The sequence below is a fragment of the Cynocephalus volans genome, chromosome 6 (genome assembly GCF_027409185.1).
Source record: "Cynocephalus volans isolate mCynVol1 chromosome 6, mCynVol1.pri, whole genome shotgun sequence".
Lineage (NCBI taxonomy): Eukaryota > Metazoa > Chordata > Mammalia > Dermoptera > Cynocephalidae > Cynocephalus > Cynocephalus volans.
Genome location: NC_084465.1, coordinates 85290979 through 85318684, shown reverse-complemented (window position 1 = coordinate 85318684; position 27706 = coordinate 85290979). Strand labels below are relative to the sequence as shown.

At 40.3% G+C, this 27706-nt stretch overlaps 1 protein-coding gene across 3 annotated transcripts in view; it reads left to right on the top strand.

Annotated features, from left to right (window-relative positions):
- Positions 1 to 27706, top strand: part of RAPGEF5 (Rap guanine nucleotide exchange factor 5) — a 219429-nt gene that overhangs the window by 179357 nt on the left and 12366 nt on the right. For 2 of the 3 annotated variants that reach the window (XM_063099133.1, XM_063099132.1), the window contains exons 15-23: positions 900 to 930; positions 1894 to 1972; positions 4278 to 4427; positions 8447 to 8544; positions 11636 to 11758; positions 13461 to 13639; positions 18478 to 18568; positions 21939 to 21989; positions 22786 to 22873. In XM_063099133.1, coding sequence (XP_062955203.1) covers positions 900 to 930; positions 1894 to 1972; positions 4278 to 4427; positions 8447 to 8544; positions 11636 to 11758; positions 13461 to 13639; positions 18478 to 18568; positions 21939 to 21989; positions 22786 to 22873 — 890 coding nt within the window. Of the gene's footprint in view, positions 1 to 899; positions 931 to 1893; positions 1973 to 4277; positions 4428 to 8446; positions 8545 to 11635; positions 11759 to 13460; positions 13640 to 18477; positions 18569 to 21938; positions 21990 to 22785; positions 22874 to 23825; positions 23909 to 27706 lie in introns of those variants that run through there. The other variant, XM_063099134.1, reaches the window with a different exon arrangement.

The following is a 27706-nucleotide window of genomic DNA, read 5'->3' as shown; positions in this document are numbered from 1 at the left end:
GTTGCTCTGTGCTGTAAAGCAGACCTGTTATAGTTGGAAAACTTTAATTCATGTTTTAATACATTTAAATATAGTAAGTATATTAATGGAATTTAGTACATTCCGTTAAAAGAACTTATATAAAAATGGGAAATAATAGATCAAAATAAAAAAATTATGTAAGACATGATTCTTGCCTCTTTGGTATAAGAATGAAATATCTTTAAATGCTAGAATAAGATTTGAGCCCCAAATGTTGAGTTCGTGGCATTTTTCTCTTGCCCCAATGTGCAAATAGAGGAGAAAGTGTTTCTTAGAACAAAATTGATACTTTTAACTTATGGTTTACCTGATGATGTATGAGATCAGCCCCAGTACCGGTTCCTTCATGAACAGAGGTGGCCTTCGGAAGGCACTGGGCAGTGGGAATCTGTGGAGCATGATCAGACAGGGGCACCTGCAGAGTGTTCCCAGTCCTGCCACACATCCTGGAAAAGATGCACGTTGGCTGAATTACTTCGTTATCTAAATAACAATAATTTCACCTAAAATTTATCACTTTATGAGAAAACTTATGTCTGTGGGTTAAATATTGAAATGCAATAGAAAAAAACTTATTTTTTGTGGACTGCGTTTTTATGGACTGAGTAAATCCAACTTCTTTCTTAATTCTTGGCTTCACTTTCTATGGGTAGAAAGCAAAATATACCTGTTGAATAGGTAGCTTCTTTACTTCCTGGTTCATTTGAAATTCATAGCCCAGTGTCAAGTTTGTTGTATTTAGTAAATTGTTGAATACTGTGTTTTATCTTTTTTAAAGAGCAAAATCCTCTGCCCAGTGCCTGAAAATTAGTCTTTTATAATAATAACTGCTTTATTCCGGGCTTGGGACAAAGACTAACTTTTCCTTTTCCTTTCAGCACTGTAGATGAATATTCACCACAAAGAAAGGTAAGGCAGACCCTTCTGTATCTGAAATTAGGTGATCCGGTAGGAGTCCTAGCCTTGCCTAATTAGGCATTTCTTCATAATTAAAATGAAACCTGCCTCAAGTGTAATGGCAAGGTGGGGAAGCCTGGGGCTGCAGCTTGCCTGCACTTTCCTGCTTTGCTTTAGTTTCCCATGTCAGTGCAGATCTGATTGCAGCCATGTGCCCTTGACTTTATGACATTCTGCATACTCTGTGATGCATTTCGGAGTCTTGGAACTCCCTGCTGTCCACAAACTGATATAAATTTGAATTTTAAAATGCTTAAGCAAAAAAAAAAAAAGATCTAGGTACAAATCTTGACTCCAAGAATAAAGAAGTCTCATAAGGAAAAGGTTTGCTCTTTCAACACGACAAAGGGATGTTAGCAAGCATTAGTGATGTATTCCAGTTTAACTTGATGAAGGGAAAATGCAGAATGAGATGTCAGGCAGGAGTTTTGGAGAAGCTTACATAATGAACAGTGTACCTATTTCCCTTAAGAAAGCCATTGTACTATAGCAGAGGTATGAAACGATCTCAAAGTTGCTGCTGTGAAAAATGTAGAAAGCACATCAGACTGTGATAACTAACTTGGAGGTTAATGTTGGCATGGGGAAACAATGTCTTTCTCAGAAGACTCTATTATAGATGTTTGTAGTAGCCAAAGGTGAAAAGTTGTGCAAGTATTCTCCAGCATGTTTCAGGGAATAATTATAGGGGCCTTTTCCCTGCTCCTGGCCTTGGCAGGGGCCCATCATGTTGCTCAGAATCTCCACTTCCACATGCATTAATTGAGCCACTCCCAATTTATTTCTCTAAGATTGGATGGGTGGATTTTATTTTTTTTAAATTGGCTGGCTCTTTTGGAACATGTTGTAAACAGCTCTGGTTTTCCAAAGGGCAGGAATACATTCATTCATTGTTCTCTTTCTCCCTTCTCACAGAATAAAGCCCTTTTCCACCAATTCAGTCTTAAGGAGAACTGGCTCCAGCACAGAGGAACTGTGACTGAAACAGAGGAAAGTGAGTACGATTTTAAGCTCGGGTTCGGGGTGGGTGGAGTAGCAGTCAGTCACCATCATTCTCCTACACTGACACGTTGGCCTACCTTTAACCATGATCTCCAGCTGTCATACCCCTCTGACAAGCATGTTAGCATCAAATTGGGTTGTTTTTCTTTTACTGATTTGAGCGTTACAGTTTTCTTAGATCATGTCTATCATACTGTCTCAACGACCAAGGATATTTTTAATTTGAGCAGCAAGGAAAAGAGACTGCAAAGTGTCTCCTTGTATTCTTGAGCAGAAGAGCAAAATGGACTGGAAAATCAACGTTTTTTTCCTCCCTGGCTTCACCAGCCCTCGCCTATGACTAACTGGAAAGACCACCAACGGCAATGTGCAGGGTTTTGGTTGAGTCAGTCCCTGAGATTTAGAGAAGAAAATCTTAAAGAGAATAATGGAAGGAAGGAAGTACAGCAGAAATTCCTCCAAGGCAAGGCTGTGGCGGGCAGTGCCACAAATCCAGTGTGTCCTCAGTCAGTGCTCACTAGTGCTGAAGGGGTACATAATCTTCCATGAACACGGCTGTTCGTGCAATCCAAGGGGCAGCACCTTTTTTGCACCCCGAAGGTGCTGACGTGCTTCTCTATGTTAGTATTTTAGAGCAAGAAATGTTTTCCTCCTGTTTGGATAAAGGCTGAGTCAGATGCGGAGCCAGAAAACAGCACATTGACATGCTCACACTGTTAGGACTTTGGGACGCTCTCTTTTAACTCACCTTTCTCTGTGTGCTGAAATTCTAAGCATGAACATTGAACATTTACCTAATGTCTTTAACATTTAAAAAACAATGTCACAGGATGCTTCTTGTGTTATATGGTGTTTGTGTATAATGCCGCTCTGGTAGATGGGGCTCTGCTATATCATATCCAGTATCATCTGCACCAAGTGAGAGAGAGAACGAAATTATCTTACCTCCTCATTCATTAGTTGCTGACCTTTTTTGCCCATTTATCTTATAATGTAATTCTGTGATTTCCTAGCTGTGCTTTAGAGAAGCCAAGTGTGTCAAGGCCCTTGGCCTCTTTTTATTCATCAGCTCCTTGAGCAAGCTGTAGGCTTACCTTATACTGAGTGGTTTGTACACCGGGTCTTTGCCTTGCTCAAAGATTCCATTTCTCTGTGGATGAAGGAGGCCCTTTTTTCCCCTCTCACAAGTCAGTTGACAATATACAAAAGAGCTATTTGTAAGATGCTATCGTTTTAGTGACACACCCAACCAAACCAACCAAAATATGTCAAATGCCTCCTGGTGGTGTGTTTACCTTGAGGTTCCATACGTGTAAACTCATGGTTAGGCTTTTGCTTCATTTGCATTTCTATGAAAACATTCCTGGGTTTATTTTTGTGGTACCATTTAAATTGCAAGTAATATTTCTCTAGGAGCTGCACTCCAATGTTTTCCTTTTGCAATACAGAAAAGTAGAGTATCCAAATATATTATTGTCTTTCTGTCTATTCTAAATGAAGCCAGTGTTTTGTACATTCAAAGTAGCTGATATAAGAATGAAGGTGTCAATTATCTCCATTGCTATTAAAACCATTTCTGCTATTCAAATCATAAAGAATAATTCTTCTAGGACCCATTCACCCTGATAGTGATAATGTCCTAGTAATAATTATTAGCACTGCAGACAATAAAAAGGAAATTTAAAATGCTAGAAATGTGACCTCCATTTGGAAATTAAACTCACCACTACCTTGATGAGAGAGAAGAGTAGTCACTCTTAAATGACTGGAAAAGCTGAACACAAAAACCAAGACAGATGACAGATTTTTAGATAAGCTTATGAGAATTCTAATAGAAAAATGTGGTGTTCTTGATTGGGCTACTGAGACTGTCCTGAAATGGAATATAAAATAAAAATTAATGAATTAGACATTTTAATATGCTGCTTTGGGAGATCTCAGCAACTCTCAAAGAAGGGATTCAGAAGTACAGTCCATATACCACAGATTCCACTGTACAAAGGTCAAACAGCCTCTACCAAGAGTACACACTTGCATGACCTGGGTCTCTCGTTACAGTACAGGATGCCTGAATACTACTCGTGCTTGTTCACCAGCTCTGTAATGTCTGTGTCTCATGTGTTTGCAAGCACACATTTATAGGCATAAACCCTCAGGCACTCATGTGCATACATAAATATGTAGATCTAGCTGTGTATGCTTTATACTAAAGACAATAGCAAGTTGGGTGCCTTGATTTGGAAAAGTCTGTATGACCACAGTTCTCTGTTTACAAACAATTCTTTTGACTTGTGCAGTCTTTTGCCACGTGTATGTAATGGAGCACTCCTATGTCAGCGTGAAGGCAAAAGTTTCCAGTACATCTCAGGAGATCCTGAAAGTTGTGGCAGAAAAGCTCCAGCATGCAGAAGAGGATCTGGCTCTGGTGGCCATCTCGTTCTCTGGGGGTAAATTATTTTCTGTCCTTGAATGTTAATCTTTCACTGGATCTCCTCCGAAAGGATAGAGTAGAAATTTTTGTAGAGTGAATGTGTAGCTCGCCCTCCTGGGGCCGCAGCTGGATGACCACAGAAACAATAAGAAACTGCCTACCAGACCTGTTTCCATGACAACAGTTGGGTACTGTTGGATGCTGAATTTCTTCCCAAGAGCTGAATAGAGAGGCACGCCAGTGTTTGGAAATGCATTATAAAGCTTTTTGTATGTTGTACTCTAGATAAGCCTTCTATTTTCATATTTAAATTAGCCTGGAAATTGCTAAAGGATGAAATTGGGGGGGGGGGGAGACAGCCTTGAACTAGTCCTATCGACAATTTAATAGTTAAACATTCCCTATTGAAAGAAAGAAAAACTGTACAATAAGCTGAAAGCTCACCAGGCAGTGTTCCTTCAGGTGGACATGGGGAGTGAGGCCTGATTACAGCTTCTCCTTCTGTCGGGCTTTATTTATCCTTAGAGAATGGTTTATTGTCTGTTTTGAATAAGATCACACAGATTACAAGCTGACACTATTGATCTGTGCGGCCTGAGCAGACCCCTTCATTTTGACTGCAGCCTGTCAGATTTCAATGTCGCTGGCCTCCTTTCTGGCTTGCAATCTTTATTTAATATCTCATTAACCCTGAGAAAAATACAAAGAAAGTGACTTAGCATCAGTAGTTGAAAAATGGGGGTTCTATGTAACTAATCAACCAGAGACGGGGGAGGGAGCAGATATCCGGCATTCCTGTTTACCCGTGGTTATCATTCTATAGTTGGGAGATGAATATCAGAATATACTTGATGTTAAAGTATTATATGACAGAATGTTGCTCCTATTGCTCTGTTGCTCACAGGCAGGTAAAATGGCCCTGCAAGCCAGTCGATAACGTATGCAAACAAAGCCCTTTTCCCTAGGCCTAGTTAACAGTCTGCCCTCCCTCTCCCAGGACCCTCTTTGTACATCCTAGCAAAATGTTATCTGGAAAAAACGAGCAAGGATTTGAGGAACACGTGGACTAAATGAATTTTAATCAAGGAGTGGTGGAATTTTTAATAATATATTTCAGATACTTCAGATAGAGATAATAAATGTATATTATATTTATCAAGTGACCAAAACTATTAAATGATTTTAAACAGCATTAAGCTTCATCAGAACCAGCATTTGCCTCTCAAGATAGTTCCACTACGGAAAGTAATCACTGGGTCCCCATTCAGATGGAAGGTTCTGGAGATGGAAGGGCCAAGTGGACTTTGCTCAGCTGAGACCCGTCTCTCTTGGAAGCTGACTCAGAGTCAGCCCAGGGCCACATGAGAATCTGACAATTAATGAGTGGCTCTTTCACTACCCAGTATCTATTTGATGGCTGTGAAATACCATTTTCACACTCTATTAAGTTAGATTCATCAGGGTGGGCAATGGTGTTCTAATGTGTGTAGACCAATTGCTAATCATCACTAGAAATACCAGCTTATCTCTTGAATTATCCCACAGATTTGGAAACGTGCCATTGTTTTGCATCCATTAGTTTTTTTTTTTTTTTTGTCTGCAAAGAATCTTTCCACCTGTATCTTATTATCCCCCAAACAATAATGTTTTAATGAAAGAAAAAAATAACTTAATGTAATCCTTGCTCTAGTTACAAAACTTTTTTTTTTTTTTTTTTTTTTTTGTCTTTTTTCGTGACCGGCACTCAGCCAGGGAGTGCACCAGCCATTCCTATATAGGATCCCAACGCGCGGCAGGAATGTCGCCGCGCTCCCAGCGCCGCACTCTCCCGAGTGCGCCACGGGCTCGGCCCTAGTTACAAAACTTTTAATAAATAATGTCTTAATGCTACTTCAAAATGAAATGACAATGAGGTCTGTTTTTTTGGTTTTGTTTTTTGTCAAAAAAAGTATAAAGATGTGGGAAATGTTGGAGGTTTTGTGGGTTTTTCTAAAAGGAGTGGCACTATCGTTCTCATAGCTTCAGAAGGTTTCTACCTGTTTTGTACCCAGAGTAGGTACATGTATGTGGTAACAGTAACCTATCTAGTTGTTCAGAGGTTAAAATTCTTTCAGTTTTAATCTTTTATAGTGTAGTGACAAACATGAAAATAAGAAAAAAATGTTTCTTAGCCAATAGAAAAATTGCTGTCAGAAAGCCACAGCATTTTCTTCTGTGAAGTGTGAATGGCTCTCCTAAATTCGGATTGAAGGCATACACAGGCACATAGGGGCCTGCAAGAAATTGTAACTTAAACAAAGAAAAGGGAGATAAAAGAGTTTCAGAACCCAGCCACATGGAACCATTTACTACACATGTCAACAGTCCAACATTATAGCACTATTGATCTTTATAATGCTGGGCCATGAAGAATATATTCGATTATCACATGTGTGTTCTGTATTGAGCCAAAATGTTCAAAACAAATTTGGCATTTAAACTGATTAAGGTTTCTAGAAAGAGGTATATAGAGTATTGCATTTCCCAATCGTCCTGGATAATTGAACGACTATCTTAGAAGAAGCTGATTGTGTCACAGTGGAATAGCTTTAGTATTATTTTGGTCTATTCCAGTATGCATTTTGTAGTTAGGAGGAGGGCATTTTTCTATGAAGAAAGATATTGTATTATTGGAGGGCTCCAACTGTGGTGGAAAAATGGTCAAAGGATAGAAACAATTTTCAGTAAGGGAAATAAAATAGAAGAGGAATATGTGAAAAATATTCAACCTCATTAGTATTCAAGAAATACAAAATAAAGAAAGAATCTTTTTTTTTTTTTTTGGTTTTTAGCGAAATAGCAAACTTACCAAAAGTAATGATCAGTGTTGGTCAATGTACAAGTTTTAAACCTATTTTTAGGAAAATACATTGATTTCTTTTCTTTTTTTTTTTGACTGGTAAAGGGATCGCAACCCTCGCCTTGGTGTTGTCCACACCATGCTCAGCCAGTGAGCGCACCGGCCATCCCTATATAGGATCCGAACCCGCGGCCTCGGCGCTACCAGCGCCGCACTCTCCTGAGTGAGCCACAGGGCCGGCCCACGTTGATTTATTTTCTAAAAAATGAGAATTGGAAAGCAATTGGCAGCTTGTATCAAGCACTTTTAAAATATTCATTCTCTTTCCCAGCAATTCCAGTACTGGGAATCTATCTTAAGAAAATCATCTATAAGCAGATAAAGATTTATGCACAAAGATGTTGACTTCTGCAATGTATATTATGGCTGCTATAGTAATAGATCCCATTTATCATGCCCTTGTTATGTGCCAGGCCCTGTGCTAATACTTAGCATATCATGACATCTAATTTGTATGACCAAAAAAAATTGGAAACCGTGAAATGTTCAACAGCAGAGGAAATATTGAATGATGGTATAATGGACTATTCTATAACCAATTAAACATGACATATGTAAATAATTTTGATAAGTGAGTAAGTGCTTATAATAAAATCAAAATATAAAACCATTTATGGAATAGTTTTAATGTATATGTGCATTCATAATAATTATGAATGCATATATATAAATAATGCAAATATATGTGTGCACACACAGTTATATAACATATACAGACAAGTGTGTGTGTGTGTGTGTGTGTGTGTGTGTGTGTGTGTGTGTGTAGGTATGTGTGTGTGTGTGTATATATATATATAAAAACAAAAATATACTCAAATGTAACCAATCTTACCATGGTATGGTTATCTTAGAGAGATGGAATTATGAGTAAATTTTACTTTCTTCTTGTTCTGTGTTATAAAGACGGACTAAACATTATATGGAAGAACCGCAAGAGGGCTTCTCTTTATGGGTACTGAGCAGTGATGTCTGTGATACCACTGGTGTCATTATATAGAGTGTGCAGAACTGAATTCATTTTAAATCCTATTTACCTTCAGATATTTTTCTTTGTCAAGTTTCACTCTTGAGATGTACTGTATAGGCCTACTGCTATTACTGTGTTTCTAATTACTCTTTTTTTAAAAAAAATAAAGAAAAGCATGAACTTCAGCCAAATGACTTGGCCATCTCCAAATCCCTGGAGGCATCCAGTCGGATATATGTCTACCGAAAAGACCTGGCTGACACTTTGGTAAGTACCTTTAGGCTTGTACTTTAAACACACACACACTCACATACAAATGTCACACTCAAAGCATATTTTTGTATGCTATATATTGAATGTTAGAAGAAATATGTTAAACTATTTCCTCCTCTAGCCAATGATACATTTCCTAATATAACTACTTTTGCAAATCAAAGAGAGGCCCAACCTGAGGAATGCTAAGCCCCTCCTAAGTAAAACCCTGCTTTTTCCTGGGCCCTTGAAACAAGGGATTTGAGGCTAGAACTCCCTCTCCCGTGGAATTTTCATTCCATTTCTTCTTTTTTGGTGGGTGTATGGAGATTAGTCTGAGAAATGCACCGCGGGTGGGCTTAGGGGAAAGAGACTGTGTTTTCTGTTCTAGAACCTCTGGTGTGTCTTGTTCCGTGGCCCGTGTAAAATGAGGTTCTAGTGATGGGACGTTGGACGCCACTGAAGAGTAGGGATCTGAAAAAATGTAGAACTCATGCTTTAAGTTATTTTCAGTCTAAAATTTAACAACATTTACGCCTCAGTGTATGATTTTCTTGTTGTTGTTCCTAAGGACTTCATTCTTGTGGTTGCTCTTTGAAAGTTAAGACCAGGCCTCAGATCCACCATCTAGAATTAGCGGGCTGTACAGGTCGGAGACTCGGGGTCCTTGTCTCCTCTCAAAGTCATCACTGGCGTGGGTCTTTCTAGCTGGCTGCTGTTATATATGTAATTCAGAGATCTCTAAGATCACAGGGGTTAACCAAAACTACTTATAATAAAAATATCTTATGTAAAGTTATCTGCAGGATATCAAGCTTATATGATCATGTTAGTTGCTGTTATTTTTCACACCTATTACCAGATATTTACATACAGTATCTCATTTAACACTAACCTTGTGAGATTCGGAGAGGCTGAGTAGCTCCCTCTAGCTTTATGCAGCCATGTGAGGGAGATTGGTAGGATTTTAAATCTAATTATGTGTGACTCTGAAGCCCCTGCTGCATATTCCTGTCATCTGCACATGATGACAGAGAAAAGCAGAGGGAACCGTTTGCCTTACTTGGGCCTTTCCTGTTCTGTCCTCTAACAGGTCTTGGGCCCTGTGTAATGCTATCAATGGAACATGGCAAACTGGGTGCTGCTGCACTGCATTTTTGAGTAAATAATGAGATTGATTTTACTGCCCCCCATGAAAGAGGACAGTCTGATTCGTAGCTACTTCAGGGCTCCTCGCCGTGGAGGAGACCCGTGCTCTAGTTGTCCTCCACACCCTCCTCCCCAGCCCACACAGCTGCTCCTGCAGTTCCCTCGTGTGCATCCACACGGCTTCCCATCCAGGGCCAGCTTCAGAAGAGTAGAAGGCAGTCCTGGCGACGTCTCAGTGGAATAAATGGGCCATGTGAAGTACATTGCCACACTCCATCCTGCCCTCGGATATTTCCCACCAACCAAAGACACCACCCCAGATGTCCCTGTTGCAATCATAGGTTTAGGTGTTTCATCTCCAAAAGATGTCACTTAAAATAGAACATCCTAATAACACATGAAACCACCAGTACCCACTAGCACATTCCCATAGATTAGTTCATCTTCTTAAAAATCAGGAATTAGAGCCGTGAAGTATTGGGATAGAGAAATAGAAAGTGTTTCTTGGAGAGGGCAGTGGACAACCTTGAATAACCAGAGGGCAGTACCAGGGTAAGGGGAACATTTAGGGAGAAAGTAGGAGGGACAAAAAGCCAAATAAAAATATCCTCGCACCTCCAAATTATTAAGCAGGTATTCATGTTTCTTCCCCGCTCTTGGCCCTTCCTTTGAAAGGCTACAGTACTATCTATCTAGCCCCAGCCTAGCCAGACCCATCTTTGAGAAACCTTGGCTTTCTCCCACCTCAGCACCTCCTACATTTGTAAGTTCAGTCATCAGTTGGCGCTGTCTGAGCCCCACACCATGTCCCACACTAGGGATGCCAAGACGTCTGAAGAGAAGTGTGTGGAGATGCTCTGTGAAGGTCATTGTTTTTTTTTTAAGTTAGGAAAACTTTGCACAAATGTAAAACTTCTAAAATGCAAATAATTTATTTCTTAGTTTAGAAATAGAGATTAATATTTAGTATCTGAAATATTCCCTTTATCCCACTGTGTCATTTATTTTTGCAGAGTCCCGTTCTTTTTGTTTTGGTTTGGTTTGTTTTTTTGGCGGCTGGCCGGTAGAGGGATAGAATCCTGGACCTTGGTGTTATCAGCACCATGCTGTAACCAACTAAGCTAACTGACCAGCCCTCTTTTTTGTTTTTAAGTCATTAGCTGTGTAAGTTCAACCCCCTCAAATGGGAGAATTTATATTTTAATTAGAAAATATCACTTATTTTGGAAATATGCCAAATTATTTTTTAAATAACTTTAACAGTGACAGTAGATTTGAACTTGTGGTGGCATTTAATAATTTCAAGCCAGATTTTAAGGAAATACTATTACCAACCTTATAGTAGTTAGGCCCTATTTATGTAGGGAAAGCAGTTGATACTTAAAATAATCATCTACCATGGAGTATAAATGAAATAACTTTTATTTTTTAATTCGCTAAATTTTTTCACTTTCCACAGGCATTTTAATAAAATTTGTAAATGTATGTCTGGGATGAAACTTGCTAAACATGTTTCCTGTAAAAGTCATGTCTGTCTTTATTGAAGTGCACCATGACATTTCTTTTGTTTGTTTTTATACTAACCCTGCTGGCACATTAATTCTTACCAGAAGCCAAAGTGATTTCAGGGCTTTCGCTTTCATTATGCTGTCTGCTGGAGCAGCGTTTCGTAATCAGATTTGTTGGGTGTGTGTGGGCGCCCGCTGCACATGGAGTGGGGGCGGGGGAAGCAGGCTCACTCAGTGGAATATCATTGATCACATTCTACTGTTTCCAAGATTGATTCCTAAACTGGCTGTAACTCCCTGAAGGTGAACAGACCAGGAAAAATATTAAGTGCCCTCAGAACAGATTAATTTTCTAATCTGGGCTTCTAGGGCCTTTCTATGGCCAGCCAATTCAGTGCAAAACGTTTGTGAGTTACTGAGGATCCCTTTGCTTCTATCTGTCGGTTTAGAACCCATTTGCAGAAAATGAGGAATCACAACAAAGGTCGATGAGGATTTTGGGAATGAACACTTGGGATCTTGCTCTGGAACTAATGAATTTTGATTGGAGTCTATTCAATTCAATTCATGAGGTAAGTAGGAAGTGAAAGATAAAGTGTTAATTCTCTCTTAACTGAATTCTTTTTGAAGAATATCTATGTATGTGGTGATACAGTTATGCTAGGATAGCATGGTTCAAAAGCTATTCAGGGACTTTAAATAAATTGAGAAACCAACCCAATCTTAGGAAAATCAGAATATGTGATCATGCTTTATTTGCTACTAGAATAATCAAATGCTTGTGTAATGTAATATAAATATGCTATCTGTATATACACATACATGTGTGTATATACATTTATGTACATATATGATGCCCTATGGGGTTCGAAGAACCATTTTGCCTTTGATATTGATATTTTTATTTTTATTTTTCCATGAAGTTTATGGTAGTTATACAAGAACCACGTTTATATATATGTATGTACACACACACACACACGTTCATCCTTCTACTTAAGAACATTCTATAAATGTAGACTGTGCTGTAAGACTTCAAATACTTTCTTTAAAATTTTGGATATATTTAAAATTTTTATATCCATCAGCCTCTCCTTTGAGGACAGATTTTAACATATATAAAACAATAGATTAGGAGCAAAATACTGCTGACAGGTAATGAGTAAATCTGGCCAATGGAAAGGCTCACAGGAATAAGGAGATGAAAAATGTTACAGCCTGCACAGCTGTATGTTGCTTGTGCTTTGCCATGTAGAGAAATTTTTCATTCTGAAATGGCCTTTCCTTCTGAAGAAGGAGCCTTATGCCCAAATTTAGGGGACCCTCAAGCTTCTTTCATATTAGAATGTCTTTTAAATACCCTCATATTTTCTCATTAATAAAATTTCAGAAACACGATCTGAATTTGAGTAAGTAGTGAACTTATTCAGGCTAAATGACTTGTGCCTTTGGAAATTGGGATGTGTCCCTGCTTATGCGGTGGGAGAATATGGATTGTTTCTGTAAGACACACGCGCACAACACGTTCTTTTAAAAAACAAATCTCTTTTATCGCTTTGCTATGATCAGCCTATGTAAATAGTTACTGCTCATATTCGCTTTTGTAAATTGCTGGATTTTTGCCCTAATCTCATTTTCTTTCTGTTTATGGTTTGACAATATCTTATATCAGTGGTTCTTAATGAGCAGGTACCAAGACCGGCATCACCAACACCACTTGGGAACTTGTTAAAAATGCACATTTTTGGCCCCTCCACAGATCTGCAGAAATTCTAGGGGTGGGGTCCATCAATCTGTGCTTTAATAGTCCTCCGGGCGATCCTGATTCATGCTGAAATTTGAGGACCATTTTCTTAGAGAATGGATCTGTAAGGGTCTGATGTGCACTTTAACAAATACTAGTAGTACTGGTATTCATTTTCACTTGAATTTTCCAACATAACAGGTTTGGAAAGTTTGGGGATTCCATTTGACCTGTGATTGAAATTTTAGAAGGTCTTAGATTTTCATATAAAGATATCTTCCTTACATTCCAAATAATTACTTTTATGTAAGAATTCCAGTTGAACATTATTGAATGAGGCATCTCTAAAACTAAAAATAAGTTACTTTGAATTTAATATATTATTTGCTGTATTCTCTGTTAACATATTAATGATATGGGAATGGCTACCTGAAGTAACTCTTAAAAATGGTCTGAATCTTATATCATCTTTACTTTGAATAATTTAAAATAATAAAAATAAACCCTGGCATTAATATATTTTCTTTCAGCAAGAGCTGATCTACTTCACATTCAGCAGACAGGGAAGTGGGGAGCACACGGCGAACCTCAGCCTCCTGCTGCAGAGGTGCAATGAAGTCCAGCTGTGGGTGGTCACGGAGATTCTGCTCTGTAGCCAGCTGGGCAAGCGAGTGCAGCTAGTGAAAAAATTCATCAAAATTGCGGCTCAGTAAGTGGCTGGTGGTGACAAGTGCTGTTCCTCTTGCCTCCTTGAGAGAGTCCACTGATTTTTTTCCTTGTGATGATAAGAAGGGTTGGGATATAAAAGTGTAGTCTTGGGTTTAGTGACCAAATGGTTGAAAAGGTATGTTCTAGAATATTTATGTCTTCGCATACGTGGAGTATTTATGTCTTAAAGTAAGTGTCAGAATACCACACTGAGGCGCACTGTGCTGTATGCGTGGAACTCATAAGCAGGCAGTGCACACATCTTGCAGCCAAACCATGATATGGCTGGGTGAGCTACAGTAGGCGAGGAAAATGGGGAGGATGATATGAGGGAGTGAGAACCATCAAAAATCAGGTGCATTCTAGGGTTCTGTTCAGTGCTCCTTGATGCCCACAGTATGAACTTCTGCAAACTCATTCGTTAGAAGGCCCTGCACTTACCCCTGAGCCTCACCTTACCTCCAAGCCCACCCCCTGGATGCACCCTGTGCTCCAGCCACTCTGAATGTCTGTCTCGTCCCCATGCACACCATCCTCCATGCCTGGACACGTGTTGTTGGTGCTACCATGCGTGGCCACTTCCACCCAGTGAACTGCTGCCATTCTGCAAGACCCCAGTCAAATGTTACTTCCTTCCTGAAGCGATGTCTGACTTTCAAGTGCAGTGTCAACTACTTCCCTTCTGCACACACGTACTTTCACTTTTTAAAGCTCCTTTATTATATTTATTAATAAATATATTAATATTTATTAATATAACAGGGACCATTTCTAATCAGTCATTGTACCTGGGTGCCTGCTTCAAAACTTGGTAAATAGCAGTGACTCAGTTGAATGAAATTTTAGTAACTTGCTGGAAGCATCTCTTAAAATACCAGATTAGTATCCTGAGCTGTTCTTTGAACAGCTTCCCAACAGAAGCAGGTAGCGTGAATCGAAATCTTTCCCAGTTTCTTTTGCTTCCCAGGATTCCCAGGCTTCCCATTCTATTTCCCTTATGTCTTCCAAAGTAGATTTTATGTGAAACAGTGTTCAAGTACATTTCAATATTCAGGAAATATATATTGATCACTCATATGTGCAGATCTGTACAAGGTAGTGTGGGGGAATCAGACTGAGCCTACACCCAATCCCCAACTTTGAGGAGCTTGCAGTCTGCTGGCAAGATATTTCTATAATTCAACTGGCTAATGTGCAGGTCAGAATGGGGGACTGATGTAGTATGAGATCTAATTCTGCTGGGGACTCTAGAGACCAGGGAAGGCTCATACCCCAAGGGTGTGGGAAAGGAGGACCAGGAAACATTTTGTGAAAGAAGTAGCCTTTGAGGCTCTATTTGAATTCTGGGTGAGATTTGACAGGTAAGCATTCAGAAGAGCACACTCTCCATGGAGGGCAGACTCATTGGAGACTGAGAAGCAGATCATGTGGTCAGAGAATGTAGCCTTGTCCAAATTGGCAAGAGTAGACGGCTATTTGTGAGGAAGTTGTGGGAGATTGATCTGCAAAGGAAGATGGGACCAAACGGTGAAGGATCTTGCCTTTCAGATTTTGAAATCTGCATTTCAGAAAGAGTTTGAACTGAATTGAGAAGGCAGAAGGGATCCATTGAAAGTTTTTAGGTAGGAGAGTGATATGATCAGAGTTGTCCTTCAGGAAAGTTGGTCTGAAAAATAGCACATAGACTGAACCGGAGGCCAGGAGACCCCAGAAACAGGATATTTTGTGTACTTAAGTAGGAGACCATGGAAGAACCTGACTTGGTGTTTAGTGTGACTGGGAATGGAAGGATAGATAACAGATATGCCTAAATCTTGGAATGTTTTTATGGTGAATGCTATCTATTTTTTCTTTTTGATTTGGCCAGTGGATTCCAAAATGGCTTGTGAAATTCCTGAAGGCGAGGCTTTTTTGGGTAAAAAGGCTTCTTATAAATGCCAGTTCTGTGGAAAAATGGGACATTAATGTTCCAAGGAGTAAAATGACACCACCCAGCTCAGTTCCCAGTATAAGATGATATCTATCCTCAGGGAAAGGAAATACATTCACATCTTCTTCATAGGCCCATCCTCTTGAATTATTTATGGTACTGGTCTTTATTCCTAGCCCATGGAATAGAATGCCAACAGAAACATAAATTCCTTATGATCACACCGGTAGGAATAACCAAGGGAAAACATTCCTTTCCACAATCAGGAAGTGTTGTCCCTGCCTAAGGCATCCTATTTGCATATTCATGTTTCCCCTCCTTGCTCCATCCCCGTCCCCCACCTCTGTGGATTGAGTGGATTTTATCTCCTCACACAGAGACAAAGGAGCGTTTGCTGAACTGGAATGTTCAGTGTCAGACAGTCTGTTCTTACCATGGAATAAATGACCCTGGGTAACAGGATTCCAGACTGGAATGGTATCTAATATTTGCACTGTATCAATTTGTCTTCTACAGAAATTGTGTCTGTATTTTTTAAACAGATTCAGATATTAGTTATATGTGGGTTTTTTCCCCAAAGTGTGACTAAAAAAGAGAGCTAAATAGACCACGAAAACTGCCTATGGGGAGATAAAAGATAAAAGATGGGAATTACATCTAAGATTTCATAAAGATAAGTGATGCTAAATAAAAAGAGGAATAATAAACTTTTTAATAATGAATAGTAATAAAATCATTTCCCCAGAAATGGTGTTTAAAAAGCTTGCTGTATACTAGGCAATTGGGTGATGGGAAGAACATAAAAATGAAATAGACATTTATTCTGGCCTTAAGGAACCTACTGTTTAGAAGGAAAAGACATAACCAGGGGCCTCCATTGTATAGTCAGGTGGGAGGACCAGGGAGTAAGAGAGACCTCCACGTGAGCCGCTTCTAGCACAGCGATGAAACTGTTCTTACTGACAAGAGCATCGCAGAGGAGCCTGGTGTTCCAAAACGTCAAGTTGAGAGACGGAGCTAACTCATGTCTGTTCTGGCCATTGTGAACTTTCAAGGGGCCTAATAAAGCAGAAGGGAGGGAGAGTCACAGCACTGAAGTCTTAGGCAGCAGCGATTCTCAAAAATGGGTGTTTGCAAACCACAGACCAGGAAGCATCTTGTTTCGGTTTATTCATGGAATATACCAAGCAGGGTCCACCCAGGATAAAGTTGGCAAGAAACCAGGTGAAGGGCTCAATTGGACTAAGGTCCAAAGCCTCACACCCATCAGGGAACTACAGGCAGAGCCGACAGCTGGACAAGAGGACTGTAGAGGGACAGACCATCCCTGGTGGGATGTTCAGTGGTGAGGCGCCTATAGGACGTCTGTTTACCCCAGGTGTCTTCAACACTAGGTGTGGAGGCAGCAGTGTCTTTCCGGGTCCCACTATTAATGGGGATAGAACTTCCAAAGTGCTTCCAGGCCTGGGCCTCCCTGGCTTGGAGCCTAGGAGCAGCTGGCCATGGGCAGTTCTAGTCCCTGAGGCTGACTCTAGGAGTGGACCAGCCAGAGCACAACTGCTGTGCATTTTCCTGTGCATTGTAACAGCCCAAACCATTTTCCTGGTTGTGAACTAGATATTCTTACATATTGCCTGTGTGACTAGAAATCGGTGTAGCTTTGGGGAACAGCAGTTTGTAATGTATATCAAGAACCTTTAAAGCCTTCATAGCTTTTGACCAACCATATAATGATTAAGTCTAACTTAATGAAAAAAATCATAAATACAGTAAAAAGTTGTATGCACAAAGATATTCATTGCTGAGTTCTGTCCAACGTGGAGGAATTGAAAGTAAATGTCAGCAATAATGAGTAAACAAATTATGGAATATGTTCTCAATGAAATATTATGTAGCCGTTAATGATGATAGTGAGGAATCCACAGTACATAATAAAACATGGTATTTAACTGAAAAAGCAGGATAAAGAGTTGCACATACAGTGTTCTCAAATCCATATGAGACATTGATGGAGATGTCATAGAGAGATGGCCTCTGAGGAAAGCTAACATACACTAGGGACGTGTTGTGTGCCCCCTTCCTGCTAAGTACGTTCATATTTTTTCATACTTAATTATCAAGGTAGGGTAATTTCTTAATTTCAGAGCCTTACCTCAGATAAAGGAGTGTCTGGAATGCACAGGCTACTCTGGAAGCCTAAGTTCCTTCTGTCAGGCCCCTCAGCTGGCTTGACAGTGGAATGTTGATCAGTCAAGTTTTTGAGCACAATTGATGTCATCCGGAATGGATAACCTTATAAATTGAATGGAGCTCAATATGATCTTATTTTGCATTTTATTTCCTTGTTTCTTTAAATGAGAAATGTAAGACAGTATCCCATAAAATATGCCGTCTTTTAAACATATACATAATATAGTAGCTATTTTGTTGGTAGCAAAGAAAATGTGTCTAAATGTAACAGGAGGGAGAGCATAGACCTGGGAGGTGAGAGGGGCCTGTCTGCCAAAAAATTAAAACAGCATTTTGATGAAAGAGATGGGACCAGAGAGCTGTCACAATGAGAGTGTGGCGTGTATAAAGAAACATGAATTTAGAAGTGTTCAGTTGAAATTGTAAATATATACATAATAGATAAAAAGAAAAAAAAAAGAGGAATCAAGTGACATGTGAGGAGGGTGTCCAGAGCACAGATCTTTTCCTAAAGGTGAGGATGGTCTGAAGCATTTGGAGTCACTTTTGTGGTAGCAACAGCTGAGGGGCGGGGAAGGGTACGTTGGCTACAGAGCAGGGTTCAGTGCTGGCCGAGAGGCTGAACTTTGTGGCCAAGGAAAGTCTTCTCAGCTTTATCTTTTGTGATCATCCCATGAAAGGTTTCCTCAAAGCAACCTCTACTTTCCTTTATTCGGCAGCTGCAAAGCCCAGAGAAACCTGAATTCTTTCTTTGCTATCGTGATGGGTCTCAACACTGCTTCTGTCAGCCGCCTGTCGCAGACCTGGGAGGTGAGTCTTGGGGTTCCATGGGGCGGGAAGGAGGGCTGGCAAATAAAATGGAAATGAAACATTCCAGTGAAAGCCTTTATTTAAAATAAGTTGATTCAAATGAGATGAGTACTACTAAGCTAAAAATGTTAAACAGTAATGTTGTCAGAGTGGTAGGGACCATTGCTTCAAATGGCCTTTCAAATGGTTCCATAATAAGTATGATAGAGAGGAAAATCGTATAGTGCTCCCCAGCTGAATGAGTCTTCCCTTCTGCCACTCCCTGATAGCAAGGTCCTAGCTCTGTGCTGGCCTTTCACAGTCTCAGCTGTGCGGGGTGGTGTGTGCTCAGAAGTGGATTTGCTGTGACGCTGATGAATTTCAGCTTCAGGACCTCCTGCTTGTAGGGCCCCTGGCAGTGTGTTCACATGGATGATGTCCATCTTTGTAAAATTTGTAAAGTAAAGTAATTTTAGATTCTTTTTGTTAGAGAGGGTCCACAAAGTGCTGTACATTTCAGGCCTCCCAAATCCTGGCTCTGCTTGGGCTGTAAGATGCAGAGGCCACTCAAGTTAGCACAGGTTCTGACACACAGACTCTGAAGTTAAACGTGGGAAGAATGTCCCTAAGCTTAGCCAGACTTGGACTCAGCCTTCCTGCCTCTCTCGTGGCCCCATCACCTCCTCCCCGTGGACTTTTGTTTCCTTCACTCTCCTCTTCCTACCAGCTGGCTCCCTCCTTCTGTGTACCATTTCTCTCCCTCCTCACTTCTCTTTAGTCATCGTGTCTCTCCTTTCTGGCTGTAGCCCATGTGTAGCCCACGATGGTCTCCACAGCCTCTCTCCACAAGTCCTCAGATTCAGTTCCTATTACGGCACTATTGTCTTCATGGTTCCCAGTTCAGACTCCTACAAGAGAGAAGCTGATAGACTGTATTAGTCCATTTGTGTTGCTTATAACAAAATACCTGGAACTGGGTACATTGTAAGAAAATGAAATTTATTGTTTACAGTTTCAGAGGCTGGGAATTCCAAAGTCCAGGGAACATAGCTGGTGAAGGTCTTTGTGGTGGCAGCAGTGATGGCAGGGTATCACATTGTGAAAATGGCAGAAGCAGAGGCTCAAATCCTCATTGACTTTCCTCTTAAATCCCTCAGATCCACACCCCTGACCACCATCTTTAATCCATTCACTATAGCATGTGAAAGCCCCACCTTTCATTTACCATAATAGGATTTCCCACTCTCAGCAGTTACATTGGGTATTAAGTTTTGGGCGGACATTTAATCCAAGGCATAGACCAACTATTTTTTCTTCCATTAGTTCTTAATATAGGTCTCTGGGCAACCTATGGATTCACTTTTTTTCAGTCAGGGGCCATACCCTGATGAAATGCACTGTGGTGACCCAGGGGACAGTGCTTCTTAAAGGCCTTCCTGTTCTGCTTAAGCAGACAAGATGCTCGCGCACACCATCAGATTAAAGGAGATAGTCAGCAAATGCTACAATTGATCAGAGCCAGAGGAAAATGGCTACCAGGGGTCTGTGGGGGAGTGCAATTTGAATTAAACCTTGAAAGAGACTTTTGACTTAAAAAAAATTGGGAGGAGAAGTCATTCAATTCAAACAGCTTGCATTTAATCTGCATAGTGACTACCTACCACACGTGGGGCCCTGCATCAGTGCCATGGTGGACAGAGAATGGAACCGTTAGAGCATAGAGTACGGGTGATAAACGGAATCTTGAACCACGTCCTTCAGACCAGGGAGGACCATGTGGAGGGACACAGTCTGCTTTGGGGTAGCTGAGGAGACTCTAACAAAAAGTGCCAAGCAGCAGGGCCTTAGAGGTTGAGCTGGGCACTGCAGGAGTGTGGGGTGGGCATCCTAGACAGAGCTGACCCCAGGATCTCTAGGTCTGGTGACTGGGTGAATGAGAAGTGATCACACTATCCCAAATAGACAATACAAGAAAAGAAGTAGATTTGAAGAACTAGATCAGGATCAGCAAACTTTTTTGGTGAAGGGCCAAATAGTAGATATTTTCAGGCTATGCAGGCCATATGGTCTCTGTTGCAACTATTCAGTGCTGCCATTGTAGTATAAGAACAGCCATAGTTAATATATAAATGAATGGGCGTGTTGGTGGTCTAATAAATCTTTATTTACAAAAGCAGGTGATGGGCCAGATTTGGCCCATGGCTGACCTCTGGAGTAGATAAGTTACTTGGACACATGGAGTTTGAGATGCCACTGGGACATTCTTGTGGGATGTCGAACAGACTAAGTCATGCAGCTCAGAAGAAAGATTGGAATCAGTTGCAGAAGTCTATACTTTGTATCTTCTCATTAATTTGTCCTCCATTCATTGATGTGTATGTTTATATGTTTGTGTATGGCAGTAGTTTCCAAACAGATTAAACTGCCTGTTTGCTGTGAATAACTGAGTCCAGATTCAAAATTATCAAATTGAAAAATCTATTTCTAAATAATTTAAAAGTCTGATTATTGCGGGGTTTGCCTCATTTTTTTGATTCATTTTAGAAACAGAAAATCACACAAATTATCTTCTTGAACACTGTCATGTTGATGGCTAAAAATTAAGCACCAGCCATGGACTGGTGTCTGCATAGCCTCAGCTGCAGAAACAAATCAGAGAGCTTGGAGACTCATACCAAACCACACGGCCAGAAAGGGGCAGAGTCAGAATTAAGGTTCAGGCTGACTTGCAATATGTGCTCTTTACTACAGAAGATGACTAAGCCAGTTTTCACTTACACATGTCAAAGGCAGGCTACAATGTTCCGGACCCTTCTTCCTTAGGCCTGAATTCTTATTTGGGAGGATGGCATATGTTCGCATCCTCTGTTGCATGCCTCCTGTTGGTGTGGTTGAGCCTTACCATTCAGTGATTCTACTCATTAAAGTGCAGGGTGCATCACTGAAGGTTTTCATGGCCCTTCACTATTTAGCCCTCTGCTGTGAAATACAATTATATCATTTAATAAAAAATGTCAGCCAACATTATGATTTCCCACTCAGCAAGGCTATTAAGAAGATGAGAGCATTCGTCAAAGGTAGAACATACAACTGAAGTCTAAGTTTTTATTAAATAATCACCAGTGTGTGGAATGTCTAACCCGCCGGATTCCTGAATCACGTGGCTGTTATTTTAAACTGTTTTTAGCAACATTCCTAAGGAATGTCACATTGAGGGGATGAAGAAAATTGCATAATGAGAAGAAATCAGAGTAGATTATAGAGATATTTATTTATGTTCAGACATGGAACACAGAGCAGCACAGCTTAATGAAAACTCCCTTTGGTGCCTCTCAAAATAACTGACTTCTGTGACCTTTTGTTTTTTTGTTTGTATTCGTTTGTTTTTTAGAAAATCCCTGGGAAGTTTAAGAAACTTTTCTCTGAACTTGAAAGTTTAACAGTAAGTAGTTGAGCCAAAGGCGACTTACCTTCAAATTAATTGCTAGTATCTAGTTTCTTTCTAGATCAGTGGTTGGTATCTGCACTCCACAGTGTCAGGTAGCTTAGACTGGTTTCCTCGTGTATGAAAGTGTAGCTTTGTTTCTTATGTAGTGAAGTGAGTTGACAATGTTTCTTCTTCTCCATGTAAAAAGATAGTGAGAATAGTCCTTTTAGTGTGATTTTTCAGAAGGCAAATTTTTAAATACAGTTTATTTCAAAGCCTATGAAATTAATCCTTATAAATTTAGTGTGCAATTAGTGTCTTGTGTGTTATTCTTTTCTTCCTTTCTCCTTTTTACAATTTCTTAGACTGAGATACAAAATTTATTGTTTCTTTTTAGAACACAATAAAACAGTGTTCTCTTATTTCTGTGTGTCACCCATGCATTATGAGGGCAGTTTTTCTTTGCATTGTACCTAACAAAAGACATTGAGTTGCCTCATGATAGAAATTATGCAGAGGAAACTGTACTTAACAAACCTATTTGAGGAAAATAATAGGGTAATCAAAAGCTGTCTCTCTTTTGCAGTCATTTCCCATTATTGTAAACCAATAACTTGAATTTTATTCACTGCCTGGATTTTCTGCCCTAATTTAGTGAGTTTATTCTCCTAGGAAACCTTTATCTACTTTATTCTTAGAAAAAAACCTCTCTATCTAAATCATGTTCAAATTGTATAGCAAAAGTGGATTTAGAATTATTTCTATAGCACATTGATTTTTCTTTCTCTTTGTAATCTGCTTGGTTCGGCAGGATCCTTCTCTAAATCACAAAGCCTACAGAGATGCATTCAAAAAGATGAAGCCACCAAAAATCCCGTTCATGCCCTTATTGCTTAAAGGTAACAATTTTCTATTTTTTGTGCTATGTAATGCCATCTTTCAGAAATGTGTCACTCTAATTATAAAGGGCCAAAAAAAAAAAAAAGAGTTTTGACATTCAGACCTAATTGTGTTTGCTTGTGAGAGTTTTTTCAAATGCTCAGCTATTTTTGAGATACCTAGAATACTTAATTATGCTTGAGCAAATGTCAAAGCATTTTCACTTGACTCAAAACCTGGTGCTGGAAAGTTTGGTGTTTTTATTTTATTCTGCTTCTAAGCCCTGTATTATTTTCTTTGAGTCTACAATCCACTTAATTCAACCAAGAATAAGGCTGGCATAAAGAACCCAAATGGTGATCAATTATGCTTCATGTCCCTAACCTAAATTTCAGGGACATGGCCCACAGTTTGCCATCGTGTGAGAAATACCTTTGGTCAACACAGTGTATGAGAATTATTGTTAAGAGAGTGTATTTTCTTCTTTCAAGGAGTAGAATTTGTTGGAAAGTATTTGACAGCTCCAAGTTAATCCACTGACCTCTCTTCTGTAGAGCCCCAGATAATTCATCATGAAACATGTTAAATTTATAGATGAGAGCTCAGTGATCTTCCTTTCAAACTGAGAGATTAATAAATGGGAACTCTTTTTAATTTTTAATCCCGCCTATACTCCTGAGAGGCATTCAGTGGATATCTTTACCTATGTGCTTTCCAGAGAAAAGGGGTTCAGGCATTTTTCTTGGCCATATTTTGATTCCTTCAAGTGATTTTGTAGGAATACTCTTCCTTCCAGCCTCTGCTCTTCAGAGGCCTATAACTTCTGCTGGGTCAGGCCCCAATGAGTGGACCCATAAATGCGATTCTGGAAATGAGTTGCATGGGAACTGGATTGCTGGTTGGCTGTTCCCGTCTCACACTTCTCACATTGTCTCACCCTCTCTGGCAATAAAGCTGGCATTCCCTCTTCAGCTTCTCTCAAGAACAGCCAGAGCTTGGAGAATTATTGTGAGTTGCTATGCATTCCTGCAGCTACTCATTTCATCTTCATCTAATATAAAGCAAGAATCTTTATGAAACAAGAATATAATATTAGGACAATTGAGAGATGCACAGAATGCTTCAATCAAGCTGAAAAGATTCTGTTAACTATAAATTGAAGAAATAAGGAGAGACTGCAGTGCCAATATACAATTTAAAATTTCATTGAGTCTTTGTGTTTGTTTGCTTTTAAGATAAGTTCATTCAGGCTTATATTTTTTATTTGCAAAATAAAACACCATCAGCTGGAGGGTAGGGTAGGTGGAAAGTAACACTTAGAATCATTTAGACACACAGACAATAGAAAATGACCAGCGCGGGAAAGGGATTGATTTTAGGATGAAAAAGTTTTGAGACGATGAATACTTTTAAGGTCATGAGTAATTAGTTGACAATGTCCCTTTAACTTAATTAGATATGAGCAGCTTTCTGCTATGTATTAGTGGGCCCCCCCTGCCCCCCAAATATTTAATGCAGTTAAGTGTCTCACATATCTTAGCTTGGATGCAATTTTCTGCTGTACTGAGTTTATCTAGACCTCTTTGTTGGCAGCAAGACAAATTTCCCCTTTTTCTACTGGAAAATACATTCACTCATTCCAAAAGAACAAGTAGTAAATTGAACACTTTTTTCTTTTTTTCGTCAGAAGCCTTTTTGAGTTTAAATAAGCACTTATTTTTTCTTTGTATTAGTTTTTGGTCATTATAAAAAATTAAACTGTACTCTGTTATATTTAACGTTACCATTTTTGTCTGAAATAATTTCCAAAGGAAAAGAAGTTGAAATTTTTAGATATATATATATCATGCCTGAGATGAGATATTTTGGAAAAAATGTCCAACATTAATTCTTTAGTTTTTCAAATTACATGCTTATATTAAAAGTTGCAATGAACTATTCTACATTTTAGAGCAACCAGATAATTTTTAATGAAAACTCTTCCCTCTTTCTCCTTGTACTTCCTACTTTGAGATACTTTTAGAGAAATAGGACCAAATTGAACTCCTTGAATGTTTTGGAAGATTAGACCTCCCATGTTTCGTTTTTTGAAATAGCCAATTCCCAGTAAGCATGCAGATTTTCATACTTTTCAGGTAAGTGGATTACCTGAGGGTCCTTCCAGCCATCAGCTTTCCTCTTTCCCAGTTGAATTTCTTGCCTTTTGATGTACGTTCCGCCTGCTGTGGTGTAGAATTTGGTTCAGAAAGGGTTGAATGGGAAACCCAGAGTCGTGCTGGGGAAAGGTCCAGCTGAGCTGAGGGCAAACACAGCTGATTAGTGTATATAGTGTGTGCTCTTTTGGTGCTGGTGGTTCCTTGTGTTAGAGTGAAAAAGCAGAAAGTGTTTGAGGATAAATTGAGGTCCTTGTGGTGTGTTGTGAATGTATTTTGGAGTGGAGATTATTGTTGCAAAGTTGTGTTATTGGAAGGAAAGGAATGCTGGGGTGCTTGTGTTTCTTCCTTCTCTCCCATTTGCCATCTCTTCAAAGTGTCATTTCATCTGGCAGTTCTATTTTATGAGGTGTTTGGAGGGTGTCTCCAGGTAGAAGGGGCCTGGCAGGCACTCATTTCCCTGAAACTGCTTCACGTCCAGTGACTTAAATTCTGACATCCCAGTTTGAGCTAATTCACCTGTTCGTTTCTCTCCCCTTCCCCCTCCTCCCCTCCCTATTTTCCAGTCACTCAACTACCATTCAACTGCATCTAAACCTTGAGCCACTTGAACCCTCTCCCCTCCTGGGCTGCAGCCCCACCTGGCCAGGTACCTTGGCCTCCCACTTGGGTCCCCTGCTCACCAGTGCCCTGGGCACCCTCCCTGCCCGCCAAGCCCCGCCTGTCACTGGAGCAGCCATCCACTGTCTGCTGACCTCAGCAAGTCCCTGAGAGTTGATGTTAAGAGGGACCACCCAGGAAAAAGATTTAAGGCAGGAGGGAATGAATATGTGGTGGGAAGGATGAGGGAAACACTTTAAAAGGTGCAGAGGCAGCTGGAATGCCATAAATCCCGCAGGTTGACTGTAACTGGTAGCAAGAACAGCCCAAGTCCTTTCAACTCAAGATGCCTGGAGAGGAGCAGTGGTGAGAGGCAACCACTTCCCCAGGTTTGAATCCTGGCTCTGAGCATGGGTCAGCCATGGATGTCCTTTGGGCCCTATTTTCTTCACATGCTTATCTCCTAGGGACTCACCTTTAGTCTTTTGTGAATATTAAGTGAGTTAATGCAGACAAAGCACTTGGAGCCATGTCTAACACTGTTAATAAATATAAACTGTCATTATTGTCACCACCCTCATTGTCATCCTTAGGAACGTGGGGTGGGGGTAGAATGATAAACCTTGTATCACTGGGGAGATGGACCCAGTGACTCTGAGAGGGCATTTGGAACCTGGATTTGCAGAGTTGGTAGAGGTGAGGCTTTCAGGTGGTGGTTAATGTAAGTAGAGGCACACAGTGTTTCATTTGCTGTACTAAAAAGGTAAGAGCTGTGTTGAGTACTCTTTTTAAATATTGTGTCACAGTGAAAGCTTGCAATTAATTATTTTCTGAAAGCAAATGTGCAAAAGATAATAAAATCACCAGAGTTTGTCAGAAGACAGTGTAATTAATTGTGAGTTGTTTTCCTACTAGGACGTCAGTTTAAAAGAAAAGTGGGGAAAAGCTCATGAAAACCTTGCAGTCCATGCTGGAAGCTGCGTATGAGGGACCATTGAGGATCACTGGGCATTGTAACCATGTCCCTGGTGCCGCCCCTACCCCGTAGTCAAAGCTCAGTGGCCCAGTGTTTAGGAGGCAGGTTTCAGGAGCACCTGTCTTATAACTGCCCCTTAGGGGCTAGCAGAATGAGTCTTGATTAAATGCAAATGTGTTCCCTTTCTATTTATAGGAATTTTTAAGTTCGTCTTTTCCCTCTCTTCTATCAGGTTCTTTTAACAAGATTTTTGAAGAGTATTTTTATTTGGTTGGTGTTGGGAAAATACAGGAAAATGGTCAGGGCCCCTCAGATGCTCAGAATCTTGCCGAGCATTTGCTGTGAATAGGTTGTGTGTGGGTGGAGTTAGAGCGCCCGCGCAGCGCTGCCACCCTGGCTGGAGTTTACTGCCTCGGGTGCCCTCCCGGCGCAGCCATGCATTTCCAACCTGCGGCTTCCGAGGATCTGTTTGCCGGTTACGTAGCTCATAAACCTGCATGTAAAGGGTCAGGTGACACAGCCTAGTGTGTGAGGGGTCTGGTGACCCAGCCTGGTGTGTAAGGGGTCTGGGGACGCAGCCTGGCATGTGAAGGGTTTGTGACCCAGTCTGTGAATGGGCTTGAGGGCTCTGTGAGCTCCAGACCCAGCCCTAGCTTGACAATCGGCCCAGTCGGTGCAGGATGACCGGCAGGTAAAAGAGCCTGACAACTAGCGTGGTCGCCTAGCTTTACAGTTGGCATCATGAACAGGATAATTAGCTCTGCAATTGGCTTTGTCAACAGGATTCTGACATTAGCCTAGTCTGACAGTTGGCCCTCCCTGTCTGTGTTTAACGTGATTACTTGCACATTTTTTAAATTGTGGTATATTTCTTATTGTCATCTTTGCCTATGAGGATTCCCTAATCCTCAGTCATCACCCTCAGTCATTGACCCTCTGATCTGAGTTTCTATGTCATCCACTCTCAGAGCTTCAGCTGCTGTCTTCCATGTAACCACTTCCCAAATCTCTATCTTGAGGAGGCGCTCCGTTGTTTATTGCAGCCCAAAGGAGATTTTTATTTGAATACCTCTGTCACTTTAAATGCAATGAGTCTCAAACCAAATTTAGCTTTTCTCCTCCTC